General features: G+C 36.4%; 2 protein-coding genes and 1 long non-coding RNA gene across 5 annotated transcripts in view; 2 read left to right on the top strand and 1 right to left on the bottom strand.

The window, feature by feature from the left end:
• LOC137487766 (uncharacterized) overlaps window positions 1-5,228 on the top strand; it is a 190,447-nt gene extending 185,219 nt beyond the window's left edge. Inside the window, exons 1-7 of one of the 2 annotated variants that reach the window (XR_012390955.1) lie at window positions 2,266-2,371; window positions 2,507-2,594; window positions 3,317-3,400; window positions 3,521-3,575; window positions 3,675-3,750; window positions 3,825-3,985; window positions 4,319-5,228. This is a non-coding gene — a long non-coding RNA (uncharacterized lncRNA). Of the gene's footprint in view, window positions 1-2,265; window positions 2,372-2,506; window positions 2,595-3,150; window positions 3,401-3,520; window positions 3,576-3,674; window positions 3,751-3,824; window positions 3,986-4,318 lie in introns of those variants that run through there. The other variant, XR_012390956.1, reaches the window with a different exon arrangement.
• The window catches only part of nlk2 (nemo-like kinase, type 2), a 148,696-nt gene extending 131,908 nt beyond the window's left edge, over window positions 1-16,788 (bottom strand). The window contains 2 exon segments of one of the 2 annotated variants that reach the window (NM_001113485.2): window positions 15,223-15,317; window positions 15,561-16,772. In NM_001113485.2, coding sequence (NP_001106957.2) covers window positions 15,223-15,317; window positions 15,561-15,698 — 233 coding nt within the window. In that variant the 5' untranslated portion in view covers window positions 15,699-16,772. 2 annotated transcript variants of the gene reach the window in all.
• LOC141377978 (uncharacterized) overlaps window positions 15,757-23,436 on the top strand; it is a 16,070-nt gene continuing 8,390 nt past the window's right edge. Inside the window, exons 1-3 of the mRNA XM_073924213.1 lie at window positions 15,757-15,818; window positions 16,866-17,082; window positions 19,873-20,041. Of these exons, the coding sequence (XP_073780314.1) occupies window positions 15,757-15,818; window positions 16,866-17,082; window positions 19,873-20,041 (448 nt within the window). The remainder of the gene's footprint in view (window positions 15,819-16,865; window positions 17,083-19,872; window positions 20,042-23,436) is intronic.

The following is a 23,436-nucleotide window of genomic DNA, read 5'->3' as shown; positions in this document are numbered from 1 at the left end:
ATTGGTGTAAGCAGGGCCTGAAACTGTATTTTCTATAAAAACCACTAGGGTTTGTTTTTGTGCAATAAACAGGTAGTTCTTGAATATGTTTGCTGATGCTGATCACTGTTTATAAGTCAACAAAAGACAAAAAATCTCTCAAATGATGCAAATTGAGTCTCTTCAAAAGATTTGGATTAAACCACTAAATTCAGCTTCTGCGCCCCAGCTTTACTCACCCTCAGGTCTTGTAAGATGTAGGTGACTTTTTACTTCAGCGAAAGTATGTCCTGGTTGATTCACAAACTGCAAGTCAACAACTCCCGCATTTTGAGAACCAAAATAACATATACAGGCTAAACCAAAGTAGTGACACCAGACAAATACACTGAGTGAAACAAACGACTGCCTGACGCTTTAATGGGCCTTGGATACATTCCTGTGCAGAGCCATGCTTCTTCCCTGAGAAACAGGAGTCAACGAGGGCATAGCTGAGAACCACATCTTTAGCTACAGCTTGAAATGCTAAAGAAATATTCACACTTTGAAAATCAAGCTGCAAATAAACAATGGCTTACCACAGAGGACACATGACACGAGATTGCTTGTGTCTGGCATTTCATCTTTATCAGCACTGGCTCTAACAGCTCATGGATTGAGGCTGCACGTGTAAATACAAGTAAGTCATGAGGGCTGTGATTAAGATGGAGACAGAGATATTGTTATCTAGCAGGTCTCTGTTTTTGGATCTGTTTTTGAGCAGCAGGAGGCCTGTGGGATGCAGGTTGAACAGGCCAAATCTGTTTTTGTGATTTGTATTGTTAATATAAATATGAGCAAACTGTTGGCAGTAGACTAGCTGTCTGTGTTACCCTGCTCTCTGGTTTTCCATCAGTACATCTTCGGGCACCTTGATTCGCAAAACATTAAAGACACTGATGACACAATTACCTGCAGCATAAGTGCGAGGTTATGCAATAAATATAGCTGGTGTTTCAACAACTCTGCTGTATAATACAGCAATAATACTCACAATAGTTGTTCACAAGTTCAGTGGTGTAACAGAAAACCCTCCTGCTTGTAGTGTAACTTAGCACAATATAATAAGATGTGAAAGATTTAAAAACAATGACTTATATGATAGCAATTATTATTAACTATTATTAAGAGAATATAAAAAATATATAATTGAAAATTAAAATTAAATTCAAACAAAAAGTAAAATAAAAAATAAAGAAGGAATTCCCACATCTATTGTTGTATTAAATTGTTATGATCACCAGCGATTGAGCAGTAGCAAATTGCTGGAGAACAACAATTCGGCCACTGAACTGAACTACAACTGCAGTCATGCACCTCAAACACACCAGTTCCTGATTTTGCCTGATGACACACACAAAGACGCACAACTGAAGCTCATCACTGAATTATTACCTATAAAGACTTTTTACTTCAGCGTTACAAAAACATTTTTTAGCCATTGTCCTGGTTGATTCACAAACTGCAAGTCAACAACTCCCAAATTTTGACAGCCAAAATAGCATATACAGGCTAAACCAAATTAGTCACACCAGACAAACACACTGAGTGAAACAAACGACTGCCTGATGCTTTAATGGGCCTTGGATACAAATCTGTGCAGAGCCATGCTTCACTCTCAGAAAAAAAGGTACAATGAGGGTACAATTTTGTTCCTAGAGGGAACAAAATCTAAAATTGTACCTTTAAAGGTCCCATATTGGTCCTTAGGGGACAATTTTGTACCCAAATGGGCTATAAAGGTACAAATGTCCAGATTTAGGTTTGAAAGGTACATTTTTGTACCTTTTATAGCACATTTGGATACAAAATTGTACCGTAAAGGACCAATTTGGCACCTTTAAAGGTACAATTATATATTTTGTTTCACTATAGGAACAAAATTGTACCCTCAGCTCATGATAAGATCAAGACACTATATAACACTAATTTAAATGTATTAATACTAAGCATTAATACTAAAATACATAATTTAAAAATATAATAAATAAATAAATTGATTGAATTAAATATTTTAATAATTATTTTTTTTCATGTATTTAAATTACATTTTTTCTCAAAAATGTTAATAATTTAATTTATAATTAAATGTAATTTTAATCAATAACAACGTAAATACTGGTCTTTGCTTACTGTTTAAGTCGCTATAGTATACAGGATGTAGAATAAGAACCATGCAGAGTGACAGCATCTTCATACAGGTGGTGATGTTGCTGTCTCTTTAAGAATTTGGCTTGTTGAGACGTTATAGTAGTGTTTGTTACTGAGGCGGTCGGTCGAGTATGCTGGCTGTTTACACAGAACTTCGCACGCTCTTCAAAGAAAAGTCTATTTTGGAGTCCACACTTTTCAGGTAAGAATGTATTAAAGATATATTTTCAGTCTCATTTTTACATGTGAAGCCGTGTTCTGTTGATTTTGTCTGACTCTCGGGTCTCGGCTTTCCCCGCTTTGTGCTCCGGGCTGGCTGGTGTACGTTGGCCTGCAGGATGGAGTTTGCTAAGATGTCTGCAGCTTATTAAAGAAGTTAATACAATGTGATATCGAAGTCACCGAGGGACATAACGTTATAGAAGGTAAGTACTATATGCTGTTAGTTTTCTCGGTGTAAAAGTTCCCTTTATCGCCTACATTACGTATTCACGCCTTATATGTTAACTTACGTAACTGCTTTATTAATAAGTGTTGCCACGGCGGAATATAATCGCAACCCAGATAGCAAAATACACTTGGGCCAGTTTCGGCTAGATTCTCGCCTGCCCGAGTCCGTCTGCTGTATCGTTACTCGGGCCAGATGCGGCGGCAGAAGCGAGCCGACGCTGCCGTATCCGTGCACCGGAATCGGGCCGTGAGTAATGTGCGGTGTGGCCCGGAGCTCGCGCGACTGAAGTCTTCATATACCTTGATATAAAACTTTTTGTTATTAATACTGGAATTTGTAATTATCGATAATGTTTTATATTTTGAGGCCATTTTCTAGCCACGGATGACCGCGGAAATGTAATTTTAGACGGTTATATACACCGCCATTTTGTGAAGAAAAATCACAATTTTGTCACCGGCAAAGCGACTGATTATGTAAACGTGGCTAGTTACAAACGTGGCGTGCATATCTTCGTTTCAGTGTCTAAGTTATATTAATGTTGAGGAGTGTCCACAAACTCTCATGTCCAGAATTGTTGGTGCTTTACTATCGTTTAACGTTATACTTATATATAAATAAAATACTATAAATAAATAGTTATTGCTTTATCTTATTGCTTTCCAGAAGTTTATGAAGTTTCCAATTGTCTTTCAGGACAAGATTGAACAACATAATGCAGGCTAACAGCATCAGAGCAGTGAAGGCATGTCATATGAAAGCATGGCTCAGTTACAAGATGTAAGTATGTCTCATTATCTATACCATGGTTTTAATGGCTTACATACTATTTTAAATTTGTAGGTTTTTACTTACAAACAACAATAAATGTACACCCACGTGTTTAAAATTATTTTCTAGGTTTTCATCGAAAGATGAGAGATCAGCTGAAGAATGCTAAGAACCTGACTCTAAGGTACTCTTTCTAAACTTTCTCCACTTGATTAATATTATTAAATTCTAGCTTTAGATGAATTCCTTCATATTTGTTTGTATGCCACATCTTATGTTCCAGGAATTGATTTTACAGCAGCACTTCTCATGTTGCCAGCCTTGTTGAGCGAGACACTTCAACATTTCGTTGTGCTCAGGTGCGTATGTTGTTTTCTGTTCAGTATATGCTGTGATAAATGCATTTTATAATGCTTGATATTCTTTATATTAGGATGACGCAGTGGGTAGTGCTGTCACATTACAGCAAGAAGGTCGCTGGGTCAGTTGGCATTTGTGTGAGGAGTTTGCATATTCTTCCAGTGTTCGTGAGGGTTTCCTCCAAGTGCTCCGGTTTCCCCACAAGTCCAAAGACATGCGCTATAGCTGAATTTGGTAAGCTTATTTGTCTGTAGTGTATAAATGTGTGTGTGAATAAGTGTGTCTGGATGTTTCGTAATACTGGGTTGCAGCTGGAAGGGCATCTGCTGCATAAAACATGCTGGATAAGTTGGTGGTTCATTCCACTGTGACGACCCCAGATTAATAAAGGGACTAAGCCAAAAAGAAATTGAATGAATGAATGAAATTTATATTAGTCTTTTCTGTGATACTTTTTTTTTTTAAATCGGTGAATATTAATTATTTTACTTTCTATGCATGTTAATTTTCTCTTCATCAGTGATAGAGTGACTGATATTAATGTAATTATTGCTTTGTCATTTACAGTGAATCATCTTCACCACATCCAACAGTTCAAGTACAGGAGGACACCACCGACTGGACAACTGTGTTAACAAGACAAGTCACGGCAGTCTTCAGAGTTGATGGGATTGCGATTGGCCGGGCTAATGGTGTGGACGAATATACATTTTTGACATATCCATCTTATTAGAAGATCACCTTGATGTTTCTGCAGAGGAATGTTTTGAATGAACGGTGGACAGTGACAAACCTCGATCTACTCCAGTTACCAGAGTGATCAACCTTGTTTTTTGTTTCTCTACATGCTCTTGGGATAATCACAATCATCAAGTTAATCCAGCACACTGCTATCATTCATGCATAAAGCAAATTTTTAAGTAACTTGTGGTCCTAATGACTATCAAAGAACATTTTCCAGATATGAGTGCTTTACATGTCAGTTCATCAAAAGCATAAACACATATTGTGTTACAACAATTTACAACTCCACTTGAGGATGATGAGGAGTAATCTACTGATGTTGAGAAAGAGGCTACTGATGTTTTTGGTTTTCTGCACTGTTGAAGCAATTTATAGAGAAACATTGCCTTCATTCTGAAATTCAGAGAAAATTTTGATGACAAATTATTTATTATGACCGATTATTCTGACTAAAGACAAATACTTTGGACTTTATAAAGTGAAGTACTTGATGTAGCCTGTGTAATGTGTTTATAAATCTTAAACAGTATTCTTGTGGTCTTTGTATTAAGGGTAGATTATATACTGTACAGTGAGTGAACAATTTTTATTTGTTTTCTAAATTGTTCTTTTTACTGTTTTACATGTCTGCTTTATATTTACTGTGTAATTTTATTTCTTGACACATTCAGTTGTAAGTTGTAATGAAATATTTCTACATTAATAAATAAAAATGGACATCTGCGAACCAAAATATTTTATTTATTTATTTGTGCATGCAGTCACCAAAGGATCAAAATGCCTGGGTCAGTACCCTGAAAATGCTATATAATATAAAAAGGTACATTTTTGTACCTTCGGTGGGGGTACAAAATTGTCCCTTAAAGGGTACAAATGTAGAAGGTACAATTTTGTACCTTTAAATAGAGGTACAAATTTGTACCCTTAAGGGTACCACCCCAGTGACGGGCCATTTGTACCCTAAAAGGTACAATTTTGTACCTTTTTTTCTGAGAGTGTTCTTCCCTGAGAAACAGAAGTCAACAAAGGCATAGCTGAGAATCGCATCTTTAGCTTAAATAAAAAAATAAAGAAGGAATTCTCAAATATATTGTTGTATTAAATTGTTATGATCACCAGCGATTGAGCAGTTGCAAATTGCTGAAGAACTTCAATTCAGCCACTGAACTGAACTACAACTACAGTCATGCACCTTAAATACACCAGTTCCTGATTCCCCCTGATGACACACACAGACGCACACCTGAAGCTCTTCACTAAATTATTAAGTATAAAGACACATGGTAAAGTCTAGATTAGATACACGGCCAGCCAGTAGTCAGATATGCACATCAATATAGCAGCAATTTTTATGACATTGTATAACAATAATTAATATTTTTACATCACTGTGATGGTTGGGTTTAGGGTTGGGGTAGGCATTAAAAAATACAATTTATTGGGTAATTTATTAGATAGCATAAATAATACTCGGTACAACATTGCTTTTAAGTTACTGTGACGGTTGGGTTTAGGGTTAGGATGGGGGTATGTTATTAAAATTATAATAAATGGGAAATTTAATAAATTACATAAATAATTCTGGTTAACTTTCGGCTGCAACCGTATCCGACCTAGCAACAACTAAGACACCTCTCATTTTCAGACAAATTGCTGAGTCTTGTTTACCCTGTGTAGATTTTCTAAGCATTTTTCCTAGTTTGTCTTGCAATTTTTGATTCATTGCAATCTTTTCTGAACCTTAAGGCTGATTTATACTATACTGCGTCGAGTGATCAGTGTGACCAAAGGTGCATGACTTGCGCGTAGTCGTGAATTTATACTTCTGTCTGCTGCTTGTGTTGCTCAGCAATAACACTTCCGGAATGCTAGCTGACAGTAGATTTTTATGTTCCTTTGTGTCGTCTTTATTTGCGAGTGTTTTTTTTATTTATTTATATATGCTACCTTAATGTACTAGTAGCTGAAACTCACTCATTCAGAGATGGGAACCGGTGGATGTGCAGCAACTTTAATCATAAGGTTTACCCAAAACAACAGTTTCCATCTAGAGGTAGCATGGGTACAAAAATTAAGAGTCTTTTTTTTCTTCTTTCTTTCTTTTTTTTTATTAGAATATGCAAAAAGGTACATAAATTGGGATCACACAAATACAAAGAAACATCAACAAAAACAAAAAAACAACAAAAAACAAAAACAACAACATAGTAAGTTACTGGTAGGTGCGTGTGTGTGTCTGTGTGTGTGTGTGTGTGTGTGTGTGTGTATGTGGACAGGTCAGAGTACATACATAAGGGACAATTACAGTCAATAAATGAAGCAAGTATCACAGATATAAATAAAACAGATAGAAAGAAACCAGTCAGTGGTAAGGAGTAACAACAATGCTTAGTAATGTATGATAGTAATAATGACAGGAAAAAGAAAGAGAGGACAACAGTAATAATAACTGACAATAATAATAAATACCAAGTACTTCACCAACTACTACAACAACAGAAAGTTACTAATATTACAACAACTACTGCTTCTACTACAGCCACAACCACGACTACTACTACTACAATCACTACTAATACTGATACTACAACAATGACTACTACTACTGATAGTACTACAGCGTCTGCTACAACTAATACAACAACGTCTACCACTACTACTGCAATCACTGCTACTACAACATCTACATCAACAACATCTACTACTGATACTACTACACTAACAACAACTACTACTACTACTACTGCAACAACAACACCTTTACTACTTCTGCTACCACTATACCAATAACATCAACTACTACGAGACTACTACAACTATTACTTCAATAAGCACAACTACAATCGATACTACTACAATGACTACAACTACTTCTACTACTACTACTACAACAACTACAGCAACCTTAATAATGACAATGGTATGAATACTTAGAATAATGATAATGAAAACAGGAGGACAAGTCAGAACAGTAATAATAATATTGATAACAAAAGTAAAAGTAATATCATTAATGATAAAAGTGACGAGGTGAGGGGAGGTTGGGAAATCAGGGAGAGGACAAGTAATAAAAATATTAATAATAATAATAATAATAATAATAATAATAATGGTAGTAGTAAGTAGAAGAGGAAAGAGAGGAAAAATAAATAATAATAACAATAAGAAATTATAAAAAATTGAAAATAAGAGTCTAAGTGCAGCTCAAATAGTTGAGCAAGGCTCTCGAAATGCCAAGGACATGGGTATGATTCTTAGAGAGGCCATAAAATGTTCCCCTTAAACATAATGTAAGTCACTTCAGTTAAAAAACAGCATCTGCAAACGTAAAATGTATGTAAAAGCAAAAGCGATCACTGCTGCAACCTAAAACTTCCCTTACAACATGTCGCATTAATAAGGCACGCCAAACATAATACAGGACACACATGGAATTTCCTGAAGCCACAAATGAGGCATCACCGTCCACTGAAGCCTTCTAAAATTACAGCGGTTTAGGATTTAGCACTACTGTTTCCCGTAACTTTGTTCGCAGACACTATGAGTCAATCTCAAACTACAAGCGCAAACAGTAAATGCAGGCCAATAGGTTTCAAAATAAACTGTTTGGCTGAGCCCCAAGACAAAGACGGTTATGCCATTATGTCCTTCACAAAAGTACTCCATAGAGTGACAATTTTGAGGCTAGTTTGAATGACAGATCTGTTTTCCCAGAAAGCATCAGACCCAGCAGTTTGCACTTCATTTTCTGCAGACTAAAATATGACAGAATAAAGCTTAGCACAGCATCTCTTTAGCATAAACCATCAATTACACACCACTCCATTTTGCTTTCATTTTCACTCAAAAAAGCAGGATGCAAATACATCACAATATGCTTACTTTGATTAAGAATTATTTGCTGTATAATTAAGCAGATGCAAACTGATCATGTACATTATTTATGTATAGAATTAAAGAGAATTTAATCCGACTCCATCTGCATCAGACCCAAGTACGTGACAGACACACTTGTAAAAGCGCCAAAACTATTTATCTAAACTTCAGCAGCTGCATGAATGAAAGGACGCCCACTAGAATGTAAAACACCAAATACCAGGCATCAATAGATAACGTTAGAACCAAGCTCATACTTTTCTTCATGGATATGACCACTGATTCTCTGCTTCTTGTTGAACTTCATTTGGTTGTATGTTATTTAATCATAATAGCTGTATTGTTTCCATCCGCCTATTTTATACACATGGATATGTGAATGTCAGGGTATGCAGGAATCCTAAAGCTAATTTCAATACTTTTTAAAGACTTTTTAAAGACCTCCTCGAAATATTTTAAGATCTCAGTGCCACTTCAAGTTCTAATCAGTATCAAACCTTTAACTTAATAAACAGAAGTAGTTAAATAAATCAATGGAGCTCAACCATGCAAGAGAACTCAGATAAGCTTGAAAGAAACAAAGCTTGAAAGAATAAATTTACACGGTTATTTTCAGTGACAAGCTTCAGCCACTGTTTAAACTCTTCTTTCTTCAACTAGAAGTTTGCAAACTGAAATTTTTCCATTTTGACATCTGTTTCACTCTAAGGTTTCGCTACATGCGGAGAGCATCACATCCCCTTCCCGCATTTGTCGCAAATTGTGTGACATCACCGGGACAGAGGCCGGTGACAGAGCTTGGCCGGACGTGCCTGAATCAATCGCGTGGATCGAGCACGCCGTTGTTAATATAAATAAAGCGAATAATTCTTGTTTAAAGTCAAACACTTTGGACAACGCATGAACAAAATTTAAGGCCTTGCAAAAACGTGATTAAGAATTTTTTATGTCTTTTAAGGGCCTTCATTTTCTCAGAATTAATTTATCAACTTTTAATACTTTTTAAGACCCCTGGCATGTACAATACTTAACAGTATTTTGAAAATGTGCAGAAAAACAAGCACACAACTGAGTATGTTAAACATTGTATCCGATAGAAAAAACACAAACTATGATGGAATTGTATGGCATATTAACAGACAAACCAGTGGGCCAACCACATTGTAAAATATTTTATACTCTATGTTGTTTCACTCATTCTACACCAGGGCCCAAACTCTATCCTGGATGCCCGGTGTCCTGCAAAGTTTAGTTCCAACCTCAATCAGACACACCTGGGCTAGCTAAAGCTCTTAATAAGCTTTCTAGAAACAGTTGTTTTGAGACAAATTGGAGCTAAAATCTGCAGGACACCGGCCCTTCAGGACCGAGTTCGGGCACCCCTGTTCTACACTGTGAAAAATGCAGTGTTCCACACAATTCATTCATGTTGTCTCAACACAAATCGATTAAGTTAAAGCAGCAAATTTAAGTGAATTGAATATAATATAAGAAATCTGCTGCACGGAGGCACATATTAAATTGTAATGCACATTGTGACTATAACATATAGGCATACTTCAGGACTTTTTTTAGGGTTGCTACTTGTGAAATTTTAGTCCTGTTTTTGGTTTGTTTAGATTAGTTTGGTCTTCGGTTTTATGTTATAATAATATTTCAGTATTTCAACATTTCAGTCCACCAAAAAAAAACACCAGAGTTAGTTTAGTGCGCAACAGCGTTCAGATGGTGGCAATCATATTACACTGATTGAGAAATTTGTTTTAATCTTACCAAACCTGCTGAGTGTGAACACACCATTAGTCAAACTTCTGGTACTGGTGGTATATGCATTGACTGGTGGAAAAAAAATCTTCAATGGCAAACCTTCTTACGTACACTCTGACGGGCCTTGTTATACAAATTGGACAGAGGGATGAAAATAAAAGACAAAAAGAAGTTCACTTAAACATTAATATTCTGCAATTAATTAACAAAATACAAAAGGACATCCATGAATTAAACCTCATTAACAGAAACTGTGAGCATGGAGATTGTACACTCAAAAAAAGTTACTTTTGCTACTTGTTCAACCTAATTATTTGAAATTAGTTGAAATTACACAATTCTTAAGTTTTTTTGGGGGGACAACTTTGTTTTATGTTCAATACATCTAAATTTGTAAAAAAGGATTAGTTAACTTAATCAATTTATGCTGAGACAAGATGAAGAAATTGTGTAGAACCCAGCATTTTTAAAGTGTAGTGTATACCTTGAGTTTTTAAAAGCTTAGCTTAAATGTGTGATTTGAACCTGGAACCTAACAAATGGATATTTTCAAGAGTGTACAATTTGCAATTTCAAAAAGGAAGTATTAAAAATAGTACCAACAAATATAATATATGTTAAATAAGGCCTTCTGAAACCAAAAAAGCTTCAGAAAAGCTGAAAGCTTCAGAAGCCATTAATTGTACATAAATGTAAAAGAGCAGCCAGCATATTGCTTCAAAATATCTTGCTTTGTAATTCAAAGAATTAAAACTATGACAGGTTTGGGCATGAGGGTCAGTAAATGACAGAATTGTCACTTTTGGGTGAACTGTTCTTTTAATTATGCGATTCTGCCCAGCTCCCTTTTAGAGGGTGCAAACACTGAATGATTATTCCTCTATGGACATGCCTCTGGAGGACAGCTATAAATATACCAGCATGCAACAGGGCCGATTAAAAGCAGACAATGAGCAACAGGAAGCGATTTTGAGGAAAGGTCAGGCTGGGTGGAGGGTAGTGTGACTGTTGGCGAGAGCTCCTCTAGTTTAGTGGCCCTTCAGCAGGTGACTCTTTTGTGGATAAACAAACAGGACCCTATGCTAGAATACACTTTAACTGGTCAGGGAATTAACATTTCATTAACTTAACTCTTGATCATTTATTCAAAATTCTAGAGCACTTAAAGGTTTTGCTCTCCAAAAGTGAAAATTAGCCTACTCACCCTTAAGACATCCTAAGGGGCATTAACAGTCTAAAACAAGTCCAGTAAAGCGCATCCATCTATATAAAAGTGCCTCACATGCCTCCAAAGGGTGAAGAAAGGTCTACTGTAGCAAGTTGATTCATAATATTCATACTTAAAACTTTATAAACAGTTTTGTGTAACTTCTGCTAACTGTCTGTCGTCCACATGTTCATGAAAGCAAAACAGTTCAGCGCTTAATGGCACATGCGTCCTCCATTATTAAAAATGTAAAGCACTTTTTTGTTATGTATGGATTAGAGCTGCACGATTTTGGCTGAAATGAGAATCGCGTTTTTTTTTTTTTTTTTGGTTACGATTTTCTCACGATTCTGTAGATGTAAAATAAAGGTTAATTTGAGTGGGCTATTATTATTGTTATTCTCAAACATAAGGTGAAACAGCAATAGGCTTTGTGTAGCTGTACTGTGGGTTAAAATGCTAAATTTTGTATAGACTTGGAATGGTGGACATGAACCGACTTTAGATTTGTCCTGGTCATTAATGCTGATGATAATTCTGATATTAAATCATTGTGTTTGAGTCATATGCTTACAATCTGTAATTTTCTGCTTAAAATCTGTCACTGATGTGATTTTCGTGAATACAGAAGACTGGGTGAGTATTTTTGCATTTCGGCGGTTTGGATACTTTTTGGGCTGGAATGTTTCGCCTACAGCTGGCAACACGGTTCACTAAAGTAGACTTCATTCAGAGGCGCGCACACCCACCCTCTCTGTGGTAACAGCTGACGGTCAGCACACGTCACGTGTGATTTTACGTTCGCAAATACATTACATGAAAACAGAAATGACATTTTTGAGGTGAATTATATCTTATAAATACAACATGTGACTCTTTCAGCACCATTTGGAGGTGTCCACGTTGCTGAACAACGTATGTAAAACAATGTGAAGACTTATGCGGCCACCAATGCTTCTTTCCTAAACTTGAAAATATGATTGACAGAATCGTAGAAATGCTGGATTAAGATCGTCTAGGGGTTTGAATCGAGATCGTGATCTTTTTCCAATGAATTGTGCAGCTCTAGTATGGATGGGACTTTATGGGTTTTGGAGTGTTGAAGATAAATACCCCGTTTCCAATGCAGAGCGTGAATTTTAAAATAATTCTGGTTGGAATCGACTGAAATAAGAAAGTCAAATACAACTAGAATGCTTTGAGGGTCAGTAAATCAAGGGCTAATTTTCATTTTTGGGTGAACTAACCCTTTAATATATATTTTGTCTCAAGAATAAACTCTCAGCTTAACCTCTGAACAGAAGCCCTGGCTGAGTCTTCTACAAGACAAGAGGGTGTGTGCTTAAAAGGATATTGCATTTCCTCTGAGTTACAAAGTCATTGTGAGAACCGGCACTCTCCTTCCTTTAAGCATTACACATATTACTCAACTTTTCATCTTTGCTCTGTATAGTACCACTGGAGTGCAGTCATGTGAACTGGTTTTGTTATGGCAGGAAAAAAACTTTTCAGCAAGTGACTGATCTGCTTCATTACAGTTATTCAGTACAGTACAGCTTATACGATTCAACCAAATGTTCAAATGCTCAGGGTTTCAGTGCCTAGATTTAAACAAGGAGCGAAGTAAACACCAGAGTTAGGAACTATTCTCAAGGCACTCAAACTGACATGAATTAAACCTTTAGCATTTAAGTCAGCTTATCCCTTAAGCAGAGCCATGTTCCCTTAGTGTACATCTTACATTCTTTGCCAAAAGCTGCTCCTTGAACTGTCACATGGAAATCTAAAAATACGGATCCTTTCCCTCATAACAACCCTAGCAGGTGAACTATTTTAAAGGTGTTCTCGGTAAGTTCTGGTTTAGTTAGTTCTTACATGTCGCAATGGCCAACTATGACTGATTTTTTATTCTATTTAACAGATCGTAAACATGCTGATTCATGCCATCAATATTTTGTCGTGACATTGACTTTTATGTCTGTTCTTTGTATAGCATGTCATAATATAAACCAACACAGTAGCATTCAGAACTATTTAGCCATTTTGGCAAATTGATATGATCTCATTCTAGCATTTTCCTATGATCTTTAGGGGTGGATTTGTAATAGACCTTTATGTCGATGTTTTTCTTCAAGGAGTTGTACACTATTGTTGGACTCCTGAGTAGTCGCAGCCACCATTTGGAAACGCTGTGGCAATAAAACAAATCAACGAAAGGATTGACCACTTATATGACTTATTATACAAGTGCTATTCTTCGTGAGCATTTGAACATATGCCTAAAAACTACCCTAAAGCAGGGGTGTCCAAAATCAGGCCTGGAGGGCCAGTGTCCTGCATAATTTAGCTCCAACTTCCTCCCTGAAGTTGCTACCTAGAAAGAGGCTGTTTCTCAATTCCAAGAATGTGTGAAGACTGCTCTTGCCATCTCGGAAGAATGAATTCAGGAGACCACGAGAACAGAGAACGCATCCTGTAAGAAACTAAATGCATTCTTCCTGATGGTCACATGATCACGCATTTTTAATGGGAAATTATTTAAACATCACAGCATTCATACAACAATTTATAGTTCTTACCCTTTTTACAATATATACTATGCATAAAGACCTTACAAATATACATTGCACAATACAAATAAAACAGATTTTAATACGAATTTCAACAAATAAAAACCCTTTATGTGTCTTTGTAAAGCTTTTCATGGTAATGTTTACTTTCTCATTTAGGGAAACTCCTGAGATAAATAAATAAGTTATATCTCTGAACTTTAATAAAAAGGCTGCGCTTCCCACCTCAAGTCTCAATCACTATTGGGACTTCTAGAGCTAGTTTGGTGCTCAAGTCTGTATTGGTGCATCCTCGATACCAAGAACGCATCCGGGAACCTTTCCACATCCTCCGTTCTTGCGGTCTTGAGTTTTGGAACTGATCTATGGCAGTTAATTATGACATCGCTGAAGAACACATATTGAGAGACAGCCAGAGCTTGATTAGCAGGTTGAGGTGTGTTCAGTTGGGGTTGAAACTAAAATATGCAGGACACCGGCCCTCCAGAATCAAGTCTGGACCCAATGGCCTAGAGCACCACCTGATGTTAATGCCGAAGTTCTGAATCAATTCAATAGAGAATACCAAACTGAATAGACTTATTGCTACAGCTCTTATAAATGCACTTTGCTTGTTCGACTCTGTAGCAACATTTTAAGTCCTTTAGGAATTAAAGAAATGAATGAATCTAGTGACTTCTTGAACAAGACTCATCGACATGACATCATCTGCCATTTATCATGCAGACTTCAACTACTTTCCACTGAAAGCTTTTGCAACAATTAGTGGCATGGGTGTCATAATTACTCTGTTTTATAGATTACAACTTGTAGAAGCTGTTCACATTCTAGTACAACTCAAAATACAAGAGTTTCTGAGCAACTGCTTGTACCATGTGACCAGTAAATCACCTAACTGTGACATATTGATTAAGATTCTAAGTAAAGACGTTAACAATAAGTCCATACAAAAGACTAATTGCAAGTCAGCCGACATGAACAGCTGGTGTTGTCATCTCAAAATAACAGTAAGGTGTGAACTTATGCCACAGCTAGTCATGTGACAAACATGGCGGCACCCATGAGGGGTGTACCAGCTCTGTGTGACATAATAACAAAACTTTTTTCTATTCTGCGTATGTATTTTTAATAATCATATCTTGCACAACATTATAATAAACTTTTAAAATGCACATATTAATAGATCATAAAAACTTGTTGTTTAGATTTACATAAACATTAGGCTAATGTTCAAGAGCCCTTTTGAAGTCGTCAGAAGAAGCATTATTTAGAGCATTCTCTGTTAACACAGAAGTTGTTCCACTCACCAAACCACGCCGAAAGCTCCGTATCCGATCGGTCTGTCCGGCTCTATATCCAGCTGTTGTTGTAAGTGATGCGAGTGTTGGTGGTGGTGATGGTGCACCTTTACAGCGGCCGCGGCGGCGGCTTGCACCTGTGCTGGGGCTGCAGCGGCCGCCGGCCCCGGAGCTTGTCCAGGAGCGGGCGAGGGGAAGTACGGCTGCTGCTGGCTCGGGTTCAGCATCACCGCCGCCGCCGCCGCAGCAGCAGCGGCCGCGGCCGTAGAAGCGTGCTGCTGTACGGGGTGCACGGCGGCGGCCGAGCCGGGGTGCTGGAGGTGATGCTGGCCAGCGTGGTGATGGTGGTGGAGGTGGGCGGGTGGCGGGAGATGTGGCAGCTGGTGGTGATGGTGCGGGTGATGCGCTGCCACTGCCGCGGTGCCGCCGTTGTACGCAGCCATCATTTTCGCGGCATTGGAAGCCGTGGTTCCGCACAGAGCCATTCACTCACTCAACAGCCCGAAATGAGAGGTGGAAAAACAAAACAAAGAGGCGAACGAGATGGAGTGGGAGGCTGCCAAGATGTCAAACTCTCATTTGGCCGTCATAGAGCCAAACGACGGGTAAAATCAAAGCATAAATGTCCGGCATACATCAAGACGAGAGTGAAAAGGTGTCATACTAACAACTCTTCAGCTTTGATCTGACCTACTTCGGAGAATCTTTACGCGTTGTACGTTTCAGACTAGCAAAATGACAAGCGCGGACATCCAAGAACCCTCAAGCGGAGGGTAAACAAAAGAAAAGTAAAAAAGGAGAGAGGGATTAAATCAAAAGAATGCGCTCCCCCCATAATAAATCAATTCCGCACGGCCTTAAATCTCCCTCATGTCGGAGGCATGAGGAGCACCTTGCTTCGGCTCGAAACTCGGGCTTGCGCGGAAAGAAGGGAAATTAGGCGAACAGTACAAGTTACGGGGGATATGCAACATTCATCTTTTGGATTTCTTCATATTTGCCATTTTGGGCTCTTCCAGCCCTGTTTCCACCGCCAGGGCTGCATGCAGTTTGCAGAAGTTACGCGGATCTCAATCAGGCCACCGCTGCTGCTGACTTGGTACTTGCTCGCCAGCTTACTTGTTTACATGTACATTAAAACGCGCAATTCTCCCGCACGAAAAGACTGCTACACTGGATCGATCCGGGAAGCTTGTTTTGCAGTATGGCGCTCTGTTGCCGCTTTCTGTTGCGCTCGAGCCCTCCTAAGCTGTAGATGGATAGCTGCTCCAGATCCTCTCCAAATGTCAAAATCCTCTCGAAACACCCATCACGCTGATCAACACAGCAATCCGTTTCCCTGGAACAAGGAAAACATTCTTCCGAAGCCCTTCAACTTATTTTCCCCATCGATAGCGATGCGCTCGTTCACCGGCGTGCCGCGTTCCTGCTCTCGAAATCGTGGGCATGTATACATCCAGTGAAGAAGAAATCAAAAGAAAAACATCCAGTGTTCCTTGCAGCCAGAAAACAGGCGGCCAGCGTCCTCACCCCCTCGCCGGATGGTGCTGCCAGGACCTGGGAAGGCACACGCGCAACCCTGCCGTCTTGGGTACCCGTCTATTCCTTGTCCGTTGACAGCTCTCTGCACCAATCACCTCGCGGCTCTGAAGCAGCACAGCCAATCAGCGGACGAGAGGAAGAGACGCAGGTCCAGCCATAATAAACTGGCCCTTGTTGCATGTGGAAGCAAGCGCCATTACGGCTACAGCATACTGTAAAAGACAGTGCGAGTCTACGGAGCCGTTGAGCCGAAATGGAGAGCGAGGGGGCCCACGTACCCAGAGATATTACGCGAGACATGCCATCCAATTAGCACCTGCCGTTGAAGTGAGTCTCTCGTCTGAAAGGAGACACATGATTCGCTGTCCAATCGTTTTTCAAATCGAAGGCAAAATGCAGAACAAGGACGGTCAAACATTATACAATATTTATTAAATATAATACAGTTCGCGAAGTTTATAGTAGTTTTCACTCTACATTAACATACGCTTAATTTGAGTGATGCATAATATTTATAATAAATATGTCGGTATATTTAGTAAAACTACATTTCTAAACTTAATAATTAGTATAGATATTACAGAAACACTTACCACTTGACACTTATCATCTACCACTTTTACTTATATGTTAGTTTTGTTGTTTTTGTTTATTAATTATGATGTCCAAGTTTATAAATAAATAAAAATACAGATCATTACTTTCAGTTTCTGTTTGTTTCAATTGGTACTTATGTGTTATTCATTGTATTACTTGTAATTACTTTATAATTATTTATGAAACTTACTTGCACGTATGATATAAATAAAGCTTTATTTGAGTAATGTGTAGTATTCTAAAAATATATGTCGGTATATTTAGTAACAATACATTTTTAAACTTAATTATTAGTATAAATATTACAGAAACACCACGTGGCACTTATCATCTATCACTTGTAGGTATATGTTCATTTTTGTTTATTTGTTTTAATGTCCAGGTTTATAAATAAATAAAAATAATGATCATTTTACTTTCAGTTTTTGTTTGTTTCAAGTCTTAATTATATGGGTAATTCAGGTCCGTATAGTTCGAAAGATACACCCCTCACTGACAAAGGTCCAAGTTTTGTCCCATATATTAACTGGTCTTATTTTAACTGCTCTATATTATTTAATTAGGGGTTGCCACAACGGAATGAACCACCTATTATTATTATTATTATTATTATTATTATTATTATTATTATTATTATCATGTTTTAATTTTCTATTATTCAAATGGCCAAATTCTGACTGTGGAAGGTTAGATAAGCTGGCTGGTTTGTTATTTGCCAAATAAATGACAATAGGCTGTAGGTTTTCATTTAAAACTTTAACAGAGTGCTGTTTTTTTCTAATGGTATATGATGTGATATATTTGTGTTTTAAAAATAAGTATTTATTCATATTTATTTATTTAAAATATTTAGGAAATAGTTTTGGCACATCAAAAAGTGTTACAAACACCTGACCAGCAAATTCATCTAAAAGTTGTTTAAAATGTCACTAAAATGCAGTATATAAACCTCATAATTAAATAGAAAATGTTTTGAATAACTGCAAAATGGTGCCCATTTTGAGAAAAAAGAACCACCCCTTTCACCAGGCTGCCTACAGGCCTGTTATTCATTGTGTTACTTGTAATTACTTGTAATATATAATATAATAATATAGCTTTGTTTGAGTAATGTATTATTTTCCAAAAACTGTTTTGGTTTAGGCCAAATATTGAATAAAGTAAAGGGGTTAGACAGACCATATTTTTTTTTACCAACAATACACAATCCTCTCCTACAAATGAGCTCTGGTTGTATGATCGCCAGACCTATGGTTTCTATGCAGTATTGACAAAAGTGCCAGCAGTATAAATGTTACTATTTACCTCACCTACGGGGCAAGTTGTAACAGACAGAGGGTTAGTTGTAACACATGCTTAAAAGGCAGATTTGAATGAATTTAAATTCAATTTACTTTAAATAGTATATTTCCTCAGTACTTAACTCATTTTGTTATACTACATAGCACAGCATGTTTATTTATTTATCTATTGGATAAACATATTTGGATTTATTTGCATTATTATCCATTATTATGCAATGCATTTATGTGCATTATTAGCAATAAAAAATTCTATAAAAAATATATTTTCTATTTAAACATTTTTATTTAAAAAGCTCTTAACATCAAACTCGAATTTCTAAATTATTTTGTTAGTTTAATTGGTGTTCAACATTGTGTGGCTTATTTGTAACAACCTGTTACACAACTAACTCGACTGTGTAGTGTTTTCCTTGCAGTCGCTGTGTGTTTTTTACATCTTTTAAAATAATTTCATCTTTTATAAAAATAATTTTATGCTGCAAAAATAGTTTCTCCTGTTTCTCATCCAAATTTCGCAAAACTTTTTTAATTGGCAGGAAGATGTCTGCTGACACTATGGTTAAAACCTCTGAATCATGCCATGGTTTACCCTGACCAAACACCTTAAAGCTCTGTGTTACAATTTACCCCATGCACTTTGTGCCCCGCGCTCCCCTACATTTCTAAACTTTAATATTATTAAAAATATTACAGAAACACTCACCACTTGACACTTTTCATCTTTCACTTGTAGGTATATATTCTTTTTGTTGTCATTTTGTTGTTTTTCAGTTTATTTATTATGATGTCCAGGTTTATAAATAAATACAAATCATTTATTACTTTCAGTTTCTGTTTGTTTCAAGTATTAATTAATACAGTAAATATATGTGCAATTCACTTATTGTAATTGCTTTGTAATTATTTATAAAATTTACTTAATAAATATTTTTTATAATATGTATACTTTTATATCAAAATACTAATTTAAAATTAGCGTAAGTTATTATAATGTAATTAACAACTCTTTACTGTTACAATAGTTGTATTACACTTGTATTTGTGATGCTTAAAACCCTTCTTTCTTCTTTGACCCAAAGATGTTGATTTGTTATTTGTTAAAAATATTAGTTTTAGCCCCTTCTATCATTAAAACATTAGGTAACATCCTTTCATATACACAGAAATATCCACAGACAGCTTACTTGTCACATATATTTGTTCCTTCTGTTTTCAGAATGGACTTGTTTACGAGACTGGAAAACTTAATCAAGTTGACTTGAGCAGTTTAGAGTCTACAGCTGTACATTCCACACCTTTGACCTCGACTCTTATGTGTTTGCTTAAGGATAAATGCTTCATCTCAGCAGACTCTCACAGCGCCGCCGGTGTACTGAAGCATGCAGGTGATGTGTTTATTTGTGATATAACTCAAAGCTCTGTTTAAGCATTAACTCAGGCGTAAGTCTACACACACTCTCTGATTCATTATTTGATTTATTTGATAACAGAGTTGGTGAAATGAGACTACTGACCTGGTTTAATCTGCTCTTATGACCTTTTATATTATTGGCCGAAAAAATGTTCTTGTAATATCAAGCTGCCATGTGTAATTGTTATAATGTCCTGGAATATAACCACCAGGGGCATTAAAAGTCTGAAAGGAAGCATAAGTGAGCATCTGCAGTCTTTCCAGAAAGCAGGACTGCTGTACGTGTCTCATTAACTACTGGAAATATTTTAAACAGAATAATTAATCTCCTGCCCGGCTCCAAAATAAACTTGTGGCCTCCTTTAAGTGCAGGCCTAGTTCTTATGGATGAGTGGGACGTGTTCTAAATTGAATCAGCCTGTATGTATTATCAAAGGGAGGATGCTTAATTCCCCCACCCCCCAAAAAGAATAAAAAATAAAAAAGACATTTCCAGGAATGAATCAGGCCCAATTTGGACTTTTTTTAATCTGTAATGTAAAAAATGTAGCATCGTCCACCATTACCTAGCATCTTTTAATTTAAATAAGCATGCTGAATTTGCATTTCCACTAATATGTTGGCATTTCAAACATATGAATCCCCGGTTGCTATTGATCTTGTTGTAATTCTGAAACCATCATCAATCACCAATCACGTTTTCCATCATAGTGTCTTTTGATGGTTTATGTGTTCTTTAAAATTGTAATGTATTTTTCCTTTAAAATTTAGTTCATTTTAAATGCATTTGTTTTGTATTTAAGTGAAAAAAGTGTTAAAGGCAGTAATAATAACACATAAATGAGAAATTACCAATTAGATATGGTTTGATTTGAAAAAAAAAAGGTTATATGTTTATTTGAATTATTAATTAAATTTTAAGATTTATATTAATATTTGTTTTATTTTAGGGCTGCGGAATATTGGAAAAATCTGACATTGCGATATTTTGTTTTGCTGTGATATATATTATGATATGAATATAATATCACCAGGTGATTTTAATTGCTCTATTTTAAATTATTTTATTTATTAAGGTCAACTGAGATAATTAAATCTTTCTCTATGCAGTGCACTGGCATAAAATATAATAAATTACAAACATATATAATTATAAAAGTTAAAAAAAGAGTGAAATGAAATAAAATAACATGGTCATCATTTTAATATTGCTAAAAAATGTAATATTATTAACAACTCTAACAATTATAAACAATCTATGGAACAGAACTGAGTCTAGCAACGGAGTTGAGGATCCATGTGCAACTTTACTTAACAGAGAATGGTCAGGCAACTGTCCACATACATATAGACTATTCAAAGAGCATGGTCAAAAGCAGACTGGGGATCGGAGCAAATGGCAAACAGAATAAACAATAAACAAAACAGGTCAAAAACATGAGAAGATTAGACAAGAAATAACGCTTTGAAATGCTTACTGAAAACGAGACTCAGCCATGTGTGCGTGTGTTTGAGATGAATATATAGACCATTTTGAGTGATGTATACAAAAATAATGTTCCCAATGTATTTCCTGTTGTACATTTTTTAATTTCTATAGCTTCCGAGAATACAAAAAGAGCCACATATTGATAAATAATGTTATGGTAGCTGTTTTAACATTAAGTTGTGATTGAATTGCCTCCTGTTACAATAAATAGTTTGATAACAAGCAGGAAATGTCAGTGTCTGGATGACTGTCAGCTGTGGCAGGAGTGATTTAAGCAATGACTTCTGGGATTTGTAGTTCATCGCAGCAGAACTGTAGTCCGGGTGATAATTCATGTTATAGGGGTTTTGCACAGCCTAGATCGCTGGTAATCACCACAATCTAATTTTGCGATGTGACTATTGCAGATACACACATTGTGATATCGATGCTCAAACAATATACAAACAACTTTATTTGATTAAACAGGGATTCAACCATTTCAAATGAACTCAGAATGCATCACTTTTATAGATTTTGTATGCATTATGAAGATCAAATTACAGTCTGATACCCATATTTTGCAACTTGTCATCTTTCTTAGCGCTTTTCATCAGCAAATTACATCTGATAGAAATCTAAAGATTTAATTAATTGCTGACTACATTGCTATTTAGTTCATTGTTGTCTACAACACGCCTGAATTAACTGAATCTCAGTCTGTTCAACAATCTATCCATGACCCCGAATACTTCACAGTGAGATATACTTGTGCTAGATAATTGCTGTGCAACAATTTCAGCTATTGCTATTTTATTTATACCCTTTTATCTCTCCAAAAGGATTTTTTTTTTCGCCAATGCATATACAAAGAGCAAAACAACCAGAACGCACTGAAAATCAAGGACTTTTTGTAAAACAAGCAGCAATTATACTTGGCTAACAAAAGACACAGCTGCCAGAAACTAAACTAAAGGCAGTTTCCATAACCCACTGCACTGATGAATACATTATGGTCAAAAGTGGAGCATCTGAGCACTTTTAACTAGAATAAAGCAAATATAGAGGAACCCCTTTTAAATATCATTGTGTAGTTGAAGTTACAGCAAATTTGTAGGCTGCTCGCTGCTACTAACATTAAGTCAAATCAGTTATAGGGTACACTGATAAATGAGAGGTGTCCGGCTTCTTTTTATTATGCTTTCACATTTAAAAAAAAATCCTGCTAGGTTCCTTTTGCGTTATTTCAAAAGCAATAAACTTCAGGACCATAAACTTGGAGAGCAAGATATACACATGGATGTTCCTAAGTGAATTCATATCAGCCAGAAATAACTTTTAGGCTGGCAGGTTATTAATGAAGCAATGAAGGAGAGAGATAAGAAGCGTTTTGTCAGCAGCAGGAGTGATATTACACAGTGTTCATATAGATTGCTGTAAAATTCAAAAGTAGTTTAAATTTGATTCTCTCTGTTGGGGTGCCAACTAAAATAGGTGTTGTGAGTCACTTCAATATGTCTGATGTTTTAGGGAGTGATTTTTAAAAATGTTATATTTGTTTTTATTGTAATGAAATACAAATTTATTAAAACCAAATGAACATGGTATTTGTTTTCTGATAGCACAAATATGCAGATGAATATGTCTTTTATTGTTGCCTATATGTCTGCAAAATGTATCAGGTCAGATATTCAGCATACATTTATGATGTGTGTGAATTCGGTTATAAGTTCTTCTTAGCTATCTTGTATGTGTGCTGGATTATTGCTCCTAATTTGTGGTTTAAATAAACCTCATTATCCGCACGCCATGTTTTAATGCATTAAACTGCCCTGAAGTGGTATGCAAAATGCAAGCTTTTGTGTCCAGGGCTTTTGATGAGAGGTTCTCAAGCTACAAAA

Source organism: Danio rerio, chromosome 15 (genome assembly GCF_049306965.1).
Source record: "Danio rerio strain Tuebingen ecotype United States chromosome 15, GRCz12tu, whole genome shotgun sequence".
Lineage (NCBI taxonomy): Eukaryota > Metazoa > Chordata > Actinopteri > Cypriniformes > Danionidae > Danio > Danio rerio.
This window is presented reverse-complemented; position numbering and strand designations above follow the sequence as displayed.